General features: G+C 47.0%; 1 protein-coding gene across 2 annotated transcripts in view; it reads right to left on the bottom strand.

Annotated features, from left to right (window-relative positions):
• Positions 1 to 11362, bottom strand: part of COG5 (component of oligomeric golgi complex 5) — a 180265-nt gene that overhangs the window by 1153 nt on the left and 167750 nt on the right. For both annotated transcript variants that reach the window (XM_068669755.1, XM_068669756.1), the window contains 3 exons: positions 9446 to 9522; positions 8824 to 8950; positions 8200 to 8279 (listed from right to left, as the gene is read on the bottom strand). In XM_068669755.1, the coding sequence (XP_068525856.1) occupies positions 8200 to 8279; positions 8824 to 8950; positions 9446 to 9522 (284 nt within the window). The remainder of the gene's footprint in view (positions 1 to 8199; positions 8280 to 8823; positions 8951 to 9445; positions 9523 to 11362) is intronic.

Here is an 11362-nt window from a genome sequence, read left to right as displayed (position 1 = left end):
GTAGCAGTGAAGAAAGCCTCTACAGAGCTCTACATAATTGTTCCATGATCTTTCTCTCCTTTCTTGCATGTTTTGAGGAGTGAACAAGTTAACATTTAAATAATCAGCAGCAGCATGTTGCAGATGGCTTGAAATGACAGCTCTGACGCACAGACTCAGGCACATTGCTGTACTGGTAACCTTTAGAAATGAAAAGAATAGACTCCAGCTGCTGCAGACGCTGAGAGTACAACTCAGAAAATGAAAACTGGGACACTGGTGAACAACTGAAATGCCTTTAGGTGATTTCCTGGCTAAGTCTTTTGAACTGCTGTCCTTTGGGAAATACTGGTCTAAACCGGAGACAAATGGTGTGTGTGCAGTTGTTGTGTAGCTTTGCGGTGCTTTTCTTATGTGTTGTAGGATGTCACACGTAAAAGTGGTGTGTGAGCTACACAAATACATTTCACAGCTGAAAGGGGCAACTGTGAGCATGTGCATGTCTGTACATAACCTGCTGTACAAATACACGGCCGCAGTGAAATCAGACGGTCTTGCCGAAATCGTTCAGGGGACCTAAGGGAACGTTGCAAACCCGTGTGCACCTGTGGCAAATGAAGCTGATGGGAAGCAAGCAGGCCCTCAATTAGGAAGGGCAAGGAAAGGAGACATTCAAAACTGACTCGGCTTGTGCCTCTCACCCTAAGGGTCAGGAGTAAGGTGGGTGATGTGGGACAGGAGAGTCTCATATCCTGTACAAGCCTACCGCAGTGGGAAGTTACACGTGAGCCCAGAAAACCTGGCAAATAGAGGAGAATGGTAGAGGAGGTAGGATGAAGTGGGGTCACAACACGTGCCATTGCGTCTGAGTGACGGCATCACTAAACCTGCAAGGGATCTGAACTGCCTGAGCGAAAATTCAAAATCACCCACATCAGAGCTTTGCAGGAAATACATTTTTTTTTTTAAATCTTCATTTAACAACAACTGGGCTGCGTTCCTGAAGCCAGGAGCCTGTGCTCAGTCTGGGGGAGAGATGAGTCCAAGCTTTGGGTTCTGAGTAGCCGAAGGGCGCGATGCGAGCCCGGCCCCGCGGGCTGCACCCGCATCAGCGCCATGCGGGGACTTGGGAGCCACATGGCCACAGGGTGCACACAAGTGGCTCACAAATGCTCACATTTGCAGCCAAACTCCCTGCCTGTCACACTACAGAGCCTGACGCACAGGGAGCGAGCCAAGTGTTCAAATGTGTGCACAAGGAGCCTGGGGCCTGGCGGCCTGGCTGCTGCTGAGCACGGGGTGGGAATGAAGCAAGCAGCGGGGCACAAGGCGCTGCCCCCACCCCCTGCAGCCCCATCAGATGCAGCCGCTGGGCTGCAGGTCCCCTGCACTGAAGCCCAGAGCTCATTGTCCAAGACCGAGGTGATGGAAAAAGAGGATGGAGTGAATTACTGGAGAGTCGAGAGGTTTCAGAAGGCTGCGGTGACTGAGTGAAGAACCAGGCCCTGCTGCTGGCCTGCATGCACTTGAGGGCTCTTCACCTGTACTAACAGCTTTCTACTGAGTTTCCACTGCCTGGTCCACAGTCAGTACCAACACTCTCAAGAGCTGCTTTGCTTTTTTTTTTTGCACATAGCATACGCCAAGAGAAAAGTTAACCCCCTTCACAATCAGAAAGGTGAGGAAAGAATATTTTACCTAGCCAAAATAAAGCTTTCTGCCCTTGGGCAGCTCCCTGAAAGCTTCCAGCCTGCCCTTCCCACTGGTCTCCTGGGGCATCGCAGGGTCTACAGGGACAGCAGCAACAACTGCAGCACCGCCAGCTGCAGCCCATGAGTGCTCCACGTGCAGCTCGCCTCGCTCCCAGCATAGGCCATCAGCCAGACTGACCAGAGATCAGCCACGTCCTCAGGTAAGCTTTGAATAACGAGAGGACAAGATTAAGGGGAAGGGACAGCAGGCTGAGTGCTTTTAAGATCACCGGGCCTCTGGTGGCACAGGCAGGGCACATGAGGAGCAGGCTGAACTCAGCCTCAATGGGAAATGCAGGCAGGGAAGGCTCAAGGGTCCTACCATGACGAAGGGAGATGCTTCAGAAGAGCCAGATGTGTATCACAGTCCTGCTCAGGTCAGCACTCAAGAGCACAGGTCAGCAGGGATCATTAAACATGTCAGATTTTAGTTTCTACACAGAATAGTCGCCTATACTTAAGCTGAGACACTTCTGTGACAATTTTCTTGCTGTAGCTGTCAGTTACTCATCTTGCAGATCTTCCTCCCCTCCCACTCACCAGTGCCCCTGTCTTTGCCTCGATACATTTCCCCAAAGTTTGTTGGTCCCAAATAGTTTTGAAGTCATCGAAAGCTGCAAATAGGAAAAAAACACAAAACATATTGACCTGCTTAACTTAGAAAGCTCTGACACCTCTTGGTGAAGCTGTGGGATGGCATCGCTGTCCAGATGGTAACACTGCTGCCCCTTTCTGACTTTGATTATCTCCTTGCTCGAAAAAAAAAACCTTGAAAAAGATGACAGAGATCACCAGATACTTCAGCAGAAAGGGAGAAGCAGCTCTACCCTAAAAGCAACACCCAAAACCACTCACTGTCAGCCCTTGGTAATCCTTAGCCAGATTGCTGCTCCCATCAGCTCAAACAGGCGGGGATGAGATTTGGGCTGCTCCAAGTGCCAAACACCAGCGCGAGCCTTGCCGTCACCCCCTCCAGCAGCTTTGGCCTATTTTCTCTTTCCTGTCTGAAATGAACCTGATTTACCTGGCAGGATGACCGGCAGCGCTGGCAGGTGCTGTCACTGCGTAACTCACAAAGCAGCTGAAGGAACTGATTGTGAACCGGTTCTGGAGGTTGGTGAGGCTCAGAGCTGCCCAGCCCCTTCTCCTTCCCCAGCACACAAAGAGCTGACAGAAACCCATCTTCGTCAGCTCTTGTTGGGCTTTCTCTTTTACTGGGGCTTTGCTGCCTTGTTTCAGAGACAACGTCAAACTTCGTCGATATCACCAGCCCAGGAACAGCTTAACTAATTCTTTCCACCCAAAAGCCAAACAATAATTACCACTCCAACACCATGATGTAAATTCTCAGGCAGTTTCCTAAAACACACCTTGTACAGTTGTACATTAAATAATGAAAACAGCCTTCTCAGTACTCTGATACTACGTGCATTTTCCCCATGTCCCCTGTTTGCATCTCCAGCAGAAGTATTTAAATGCTGTAGAGCAGCTGAAGTGCAGTTCAGAACTAGTGAGGGGCTGGAACCTGGAGCTCCATTCCCTGCCTGGTGACCCCGGAACAACTCCTGATCAGCCACCATCGGGCCCTCAGCAGCTCAGGAAACTCCTCAGCATCACTGCCCGTGGCAAGGGCATGGTGGCGATGTGCCAGGAAGCCTGGCCTTCCCTTTAGGGACAGGATCCCTGCTGAGGGAAGGTCCGGGCAGTAAAACGGCAGAAATTACAAATCCTGGGAGAAAGGGTATTCAAAGTCCAGGGAGTAACAGGGAGGTAGCTTCAGAAGTGCGAAGGAAGAAGAGGATGGGCAAGGTAACAACACAAATGGTCACCAAGCAGAGGTGATTTCAGACGTACATTTTGGATGGGAATTTAGCTTCTCTGAAGATGATTACCTGACCTGGTACTGCAACACGCAGAAGCACAAACCCTGCAGGAGGGTGCTCGGGGCACAGCACGGTGTTGGCTGCAACACGGCCAGACGGCAGCTCAGGGGGCTGGGGTGGAAACCCTTCAGCAATACGCTGTGCTGAAGCTGCTGAGATGCCTGCATGGCTGTCTCGTTTCGGAGATAAATGTGTTTAATAGCAACGTTAACGCCCGAGATGCATATTTTAGATGCTATTTTTGCACACTTTACTGGTCCTACATCAAACAAGCCTTTGTAAACTCAGCCGGCAGCACAGCATCCGATTCAGAGGCATCATTTTCCCAGTTAAAATATCTGGATTGCAAGAGAGAGACTTGCTCCTGCAGAGGACACTGTAAAAACGCTTGTGCATAAGTAATGATGGGAAATAAACAGCACCATGGGTGGAAACGGTATCACCAAGTCTGCAGCACAGATCGCAGCTGCTTTCATGTAAAAAGATGGAATTTATAGTTATATTAATGATGTTTAAGAAGATGGAAGAAACCCTGTTTATGTAATACACAAAACACGCTCTTGAAGGGATTAGACTAAATAATGCCCTAAATTCAGCATCTTCCAGTCTAATAAAGGACATAAAACCTGCTCGGCAATCTGTTTCTATTTTAAAAGACGAGCCCTGGTATACATTACAAACATTGTTTGTAGAAGGGAGCTATGGAAGGAGGCTTGGTGGGCTGTTCTGCATACATTAATGCTTCATTAAAAATGCCATAAGAAGTAAGGAAAAAAAACCCCTCTAAGTTTAAGATACCCTCCCACATACGGAAAAGGATTTTAAAGCACTTATTAAATTACTTCACTTGCTTGAGCAAAAACATGAGCTTTCTTGGAAATCAGGACAAGCTGATTATATAAGACCCAGATAGCTCTTTTTAACAAATGTTATTTCAACGCGTGGAGATTTACATCTACAGCAAAAGGGGGGAAAAAAACCACGTGTGATTTGGGCTGTGGCTCTTCAAGGGATCTTAATGCAAATCATTTGGAATTACTCTGATTAATTAGTGACTATATTCACGTTGTGAGTACGGTGCTGCCCTCCTGGGGCTCCAAAGGCTGAGGCTGGGCCCTTCCTTTGGCTGGGTGCTGCTGCGGGGCCCTGCAGACCCTGCTCCCAGTCGGTGGGGCAGCCTTTTCCTGAACGTGCTGTTAAAATCCTGTTTGCTCTGCAGAGTGAAGTCAAAGAGGAACGTGGAAATCGAGCTGTGTGAGAGCACACCTGTCTGGCACAGGATCTGTTTAATCGGGCACTACATGAGTTGCTGGAAAACCAGACAGTAAAATCTGACAGCACCACCTATAGCACAACAGCGACATTGCTGCTTGTTGGAAATTCCCTACCAAGAGCTTGGTGGAACTGTGATTTGTGTTTAATGACCGAAAATAACTGCTTCTGAGCACTTTTATGGACAGGCAGGTGCTGGCCGGGGACGTGGGTGGGCGCACCCCTTTGCAGGGAGAGCAAAGCCACACGAAGCGGCTGCCCCTTGTGTTGATGGGAGCAGAAATGCAGCCTGGTGCTGATGTTTGCAGCAAAACCATCGTGCCTCTGTGCCTAGCGGGGCTGGAAACAGCCTCCAGGTGCTGATTTCAGGGTGGTCCCCAACCCTGCCAGGTCAGTGGTCAGTGGTCATTGCTGCTCAGGATATCAGCTCCTTGTGCAATGAACTCTGCTGCTTGCTGCAATGGGAAGGGGTGAGCTCGAAGAACTTACCATGAGCTGTCCTTGAGGCTGGCCCAAACACTGCCATGTTTAACAGAAACGTTTCTCTTGTGGGAGATAAGCTGAGTTAAATAGGGAAAGAAGGGACAGAAGAAAGCAAAGGGAAGCACCCTGGCTGCTTGCAAAGTGCTCCCTTCAACACCATCCCAGGCCCTGGGACTGTGCCTGCAGCACGGGCACCTCACCTGGCTGGCAGTGCCACAGGGCAGCCGGCTGCCCCAGAGGGCTCCCGTGCTCCTGCCTGCTCCCCCTCCACGGAGCAGAGCAAATGGAGCTTGCAGGACACAATGCAGCTGCCCTATTTTAGTACCTGCTTTGGGAGGAGATGAATCAGCCCCGGCAGTGCCAGGTTCTCTGCTGGCTATAACGGGAAGTGAGCTCACACATCCCTGGCCAGGTAAATCCCACCCTCACGCCGAACACCAGCAGGCAGAAGGGCACAAAAATGCTCAGAGTGCTCCTGATTCACGGCATTAACACCGTGCTGCACAGCAGGCATTTGAGATCTGCCGAGCAGAAGGAAAGCCGCAATTAGCTTTAATATTAAGCTGTAAAGATTCTGATAACACGTGAGTTAATATCTGAGAAGCGGGTCCCTGGAGGAATTGCAGAGTTGTTACAGGCTGAAGCTGCAGAAAATTCCCATTTGTGAGGCTGCACCAGGCGTTAAGGGTCATTTCTTGAAGCCGTGCAGCCATCCGAGAGCCCAAAGCAGGCAGGGGCCAGGGCTGAGCAACCGCAGTCGGCAAAGGCTTGGAGAGGGCGAGTGATAAAAATACTCGAGAGATCAGCAAGACGCCTGCAGTTCAACAGAAGTTCACGTGAGGCACAAAGTACAGGAGAGCTCAGAAATCTTTTGATGTAATATTAAGGAACACAGGTTACCAGCCCCTGCGCTGCAGACCCGTGCCCACTGGCCTCAAGCTGTCTGCTCGACACACCCAGGGACGTTCGTTCCTGCAGCTCAGCGAAGAGGCAGGAGGTACAGCACCCCATGGCAGATCAGGAATAGGGAAGACCCCTGGAGAGCTCCAGAGGCATTTGGGAAGGGCAGCTCTTCAAAGCTGCCCCCTCCATGCCCTCAGAGTGAGGATGTTCATGCAGTGTCCAAACCCTCCACGGCACCAAGCAGAAAGACCACAGTCCCACCAAAAAATGCTCAAGTGAGAACCTTGCAGCAGCCTGCTCTTGGGATTACAAAGCAGAAGTATTTTTATAGAGGCACCTCATGCAAAATGAATAAGGGATTCTGAACTGAAAAGTTTTCCGACTACGCTAGTTGGGCTAATGGAAGATGCTCTCCCTGCCTAAAAGCCTTCTCCCAGGTGTGTTAATACCTCCACGGTCAGAGCAATTTGTCAATGTCTGAACATGACCACCAGCAGGCCCGATAACTGAATCAGTCTGAAGTTTAATTGTAGGCAAAGACAATCATGTGCTACAGTTTAAGGACGGCATTCTCAGGTTTGTATAAAAGGATTGAAAAGACCCAAATCCTGTAAGTTCTCATAAGATCTTCATTCCTGGCTTTCTCTAATGGATCTGAAATCAGCAGCTTTGCCAGTACAGTCAGGACAGAGATTACAATAAAAATATTAATACCTGGTACATATATAGCTCTATCAGCACTATACCCATTATCCATTCCCTGTAATGAAAGATGCCATAGCTCGAGATTCAAGAAACCTATAATTTTGTAATCAAATTAAACTAATGACATGCATGATTTTCAAAAAATACTCTTTTAATACGCATGTGAAGAGACACAGTTTGTATTTTAATATTCCAGAAATAAATCCCACTGACACCTACTGGTGATCAGCCAGCATTTCCCTAACTGGCCCAAGCATTACACTGGGCTGTATCGTGCTATCAGCTGCAAGAACTATAAATCATAGATACATAAATTATTACAGCAGACTCCTCGTGGCTGTGTGCTTTAGAAGTGTAGACAGATGGTGGTCTATTTTCTCAAATATAACCGCTGCTGGCTGAATTTGAGTCATCTTGTACAATCTCAGTAAAAGCTGACCACAACCATGCATGGAAGTGCAAGGACAGAGCTGAGCAAGCCCAGTACAGCTCCGTGTGACAACCTCTCCTGAGCCACTCAGGTGTGTAACACCAAGGCTGGGTTGGGACACGGAGAAGATGGCTGGAAATGTTAGGCCATTAGGAGCAAAATGATCATCCAGGCCTTGCATCCAGAGGATCCATGTGCTCGCTCTGTAACGTTCACAGAGCACTGATGTTCCTTCTAACGTATTTTAAAGATAAAATTTGTCTTGAAAGACAAAACTCTCCACAACTTTTCCTAATATTTTAAGACACAAAATAGTACTTACCTATAAAGTTATCTACCCTAGTAAGATTTAAAAAAATCTGACATAATTACCACTTCCTAAAGATCCCCAGCTGGTTGCTGAAGAACAACATTACAGAGGTTACAAACAAGGCTCTTCCATTTTATAATTCCTAGCTACATTTTCCTTGCTAAAGCTTTAAATGCCCCTCTCTCCCTGATTTTTCAACAGTTGAGAGAGGCTAAAATTTTGCTAAAATACAGCGTTAACTTGGACCATCACTGTGTGTGGCTTCCTTCTTTTGGAAGCGGATTATGTGCTCATTCCAAAGGCACTGGAGGATTCGGATACAGGACAGGAAGGTGTTGTTGTTCTTCCATTTTGCAACTCATCCCGTGAGTGGGGAGAGGGTAACTATTTATGGTAAGTCACTTTTCAAGACAAGCCCAGGTGTCCAGATAAGCTATTGCTCAATTGTCATAAATGTACAGAAGAAAGAGACATGATTCTTACCGTATGAGTGCAAGCCTGTCCTTTTCAGATGGATGATCATCAAGCCACTGGGAGTAGCGGGCAATGGACCACTCAGCCCTCTGATACGGGGAAACACAAACAAATACCAGTTACACATAAATGCAGAAAAGGGCACACACACAATTCCAGAAACAAAGATGAAATAAGTGAAGGCGATAAGAGGCACGCTTAACACTGCGGCGATGCAGAACCAGTTAAGAAATCAGAGACAATTTAACAGAAACAGCCCAATCCGTTATTTTGGGAGCTCAGCGATGATCTCCTACATCAGCTGTTTGCCCGGTTCTGACAGTGGTTTGCATCTAGATTTCCTACATCCGACTGCAATTCGCAGTCTGGGACAAGACCTCAATTTTCTTCTACGAGCTAACTGACTATTAAGGAATTGAGAGCCTGTTCAACATCGGGTTATTATTTTCATACTGTTAATCAATCAAAATATGAAATCAGTGACCACAACACCTTTACCACGATAAAAACAAAAGCCATCAAGCCATACAAAATACGAGCTTGAATATTTTTTAACTAAAATAACGAGGGTGAACAGTAACATTTGTTCCTCCTTAGGACATCTGCTAAGCAAAGACAGGTTGATCTTACTACCTGGAAGGGTGATTTTAACTCCGGTGGTGCTCTCGTGAACAAGAACTGAAGAATAATGCTGAATGGAATAACCTCTCCCAGAGCCGGGCTATTAGCAATATGCTCACTGGTCTGGAACAGCAGCGGTCTGGAAAAATGCAACAATATACTTGTGAAAGGAAGAAAAAGCTTATCTTATGCATTAGAATAATACCTACACAGTGGCAATATTGTGTTAGGATAGAATCACCTCATTTTTTTCCCACTAGTCTGTATCTCAGGTTTTCAACAAAGGTTCGGTTTGTAAAAATCTACAGAAGTTGTGTATTTTAATTAAACAACACAGGACTGTAAATTTTGTGTTTCAGTGAGAGCACGTAAGGTAACTACAGAACTCACTGTCATAAAGCAGCAGCACTGAAAGCAACACAAAACGTTACCGTTTGGCCATCATTTGCATAACAAAGACTTTTAAATCATAGTTACACGCTGCTCAAAATTTAGAAGAACTGCAACATATTTCTGCTTCGCCTGTGGGTGTTGCCAAAAAAGCTCTCAGTTCAATCAGAACAGGCAAAAGGTACTGAGTCAGTTTTGAAACACAGCTTGGTCCTATCACCAGCTGTTAGCTGCTGCAACTCACCTGAACGACCTCAGCTGCCTGTAGGATTTTCCCAGGTCAGAGACTCGCCGACACAGCGGTGCTACTGCTAACTCCATCTATAAAAACAAACATTTTAATTTGAGTTAGATTGTCCTCAAATCTAAAACTCAGCATTTAAGTAGTCTGCCTTTAAATAATAACCCAGGCTTGCAGGACCAAGTCATCAGTTTGTTGCTGGTGGCTGCTTTTGAGACAAGAAGCTTTCTTTCATACCGCACTGCCCAGGCCAGGACTTCAGCTCATTTTTGGCAACACGGTAAGCGCCCCATGACAAACAACAGCTCTTCTCCCTGGATGAGAACAGGATGGGCTCTCATGAGCTTGCTGCAACTGTGTCTTTGCCTGAGCACATTCATTCTGCCAGCGATGAGTTTCCAGATAAAGCACTTAGGTCAGGGTCCCAAATGGCCTGATCTCAGAATGGGAAGAGAGCAAACTGAGGCAGGTTTCTGCAAAGCATTATAAAAGCAGTAGGAGCGCACACATATTTCAGCTGGGCACCCTTTCCTTTGGCGAAGGATGAGATTGAAGTAGTTCATTCTTGAATCCTCGGCCCCAAATTCAAGAGCCCAAAACCCACGTAGACTGGCAGGCAGCTGGGACCTATTACCACAGGGTCGTATGGAACCAGACAAAAGAGCATCCGTAAGAGCATTATTTTCTTGCTCAACTCTCTGCTCCCTGTTCAGTCTCCGAGTTACAGAATCCATCTTTAAAAACAAGCAATTTTAAACTCTTTGTGTTCTTTAAGCACAAAGGAGTTCACCTGCCTTTCTGAACGAGAGCCAGACTCCACTCGGTTTTTGTGTCATTCACGTGAGACTCAATTCCTGTCACAGAATCTCCATTACCAGCAAAGACACAAAAGTGAGAAAGAGCAATTTCACCTCCAGATCCCCGACTGAACCCTTAGGTACCATTACATGGCAAAACTGCAGTCAACACACACAAGAATACAAACAACACCGTTCAAAAATAAAAAACTTCAGTAAAGTCATTTTATCCAGACGTGGATTAAGTCTTTATTTTTTTCGTTCCTGAAGTGTCAGTCAACAGAGGGAGGCAAATTTTGTTCTTGGTGTAGATTTTTTTAAATCCCCAGTTTGGAAAAGCATTCAGACTGATTTCCACACAACACACAATTAACATGTTTCAAAGGATCAGAGCTAAAATAAGTAACCAGAAGAAAACCACCATACAAACAGCTTCCCATTTAAGTAACATTGCTGAACTAGTTTTAGAGCACTTATAATAATACAGTGTTTAGGGTGAAGCCTTTTAATACTGTTATTCCTTCCAGCTGCAGCCTTTTCTCAGACAGGGCAGGCGATGGGGAGTGCACGCTCACAGGACAGGCAGCTTCTCCCTGGGATTTCTGCAGGGAGGTGCCCCAGCTCCAACATAGCGATGAAGCTCAGCACAAGCTCAGCACAAGCTCAGGGTTGTTTCCCCAGGTCTCTTGGGACACTTCTGAGCACCTACAGGAGCCAAGAGGCCAGCCTGCTGCACAGGATCAGGAGCAAGTGGCCGAAAAGAGGAGTTTATTACGTAGGATTCACTGCATCATGATACAAGACCCTGAAAGACAAACGATTTCTTCAGAGCTTCTTTTCAGGCATCAGTATTAGCTAGGGGCAGCTGGAAGTAACTGGGATCCTCCAGAAACCAGTGTCCCTGTGCTGCTGGGAGCTGTGGGCTTGTAGCTGCGAAGAACTTGGGAGAAGATAATCCTTGTAGGCGCCTTAGAGAATTTGATAATAGGCAACAAAATGCTGCTCTGACTCGTGGAAACAGAGAAGCACGGATCAAACTGTACCCAGGAGGAGAAAGAGATCCCAGCACAGCAGAATATAATTCTGCTTAATAAGTTTTAAATGATCGTTTCTCTCCTGAAAC

The sequence above is a fragment of the Anas acuta genome, chromosome 1 (assembly GCF_963932015.1).
Source record: "Anas acuta chromosome 1, bAnaAcu1.1, whole genome shotgun sequence".
Lineage (NCBI taxonomy): Eukaryota > Metazoa > Chordata > Aves > Anseriformes > Anatidae > Anas > Anas acuta.
This window is presented reverse-complemented; position numbering and strand designations above follow the sequence as displayed.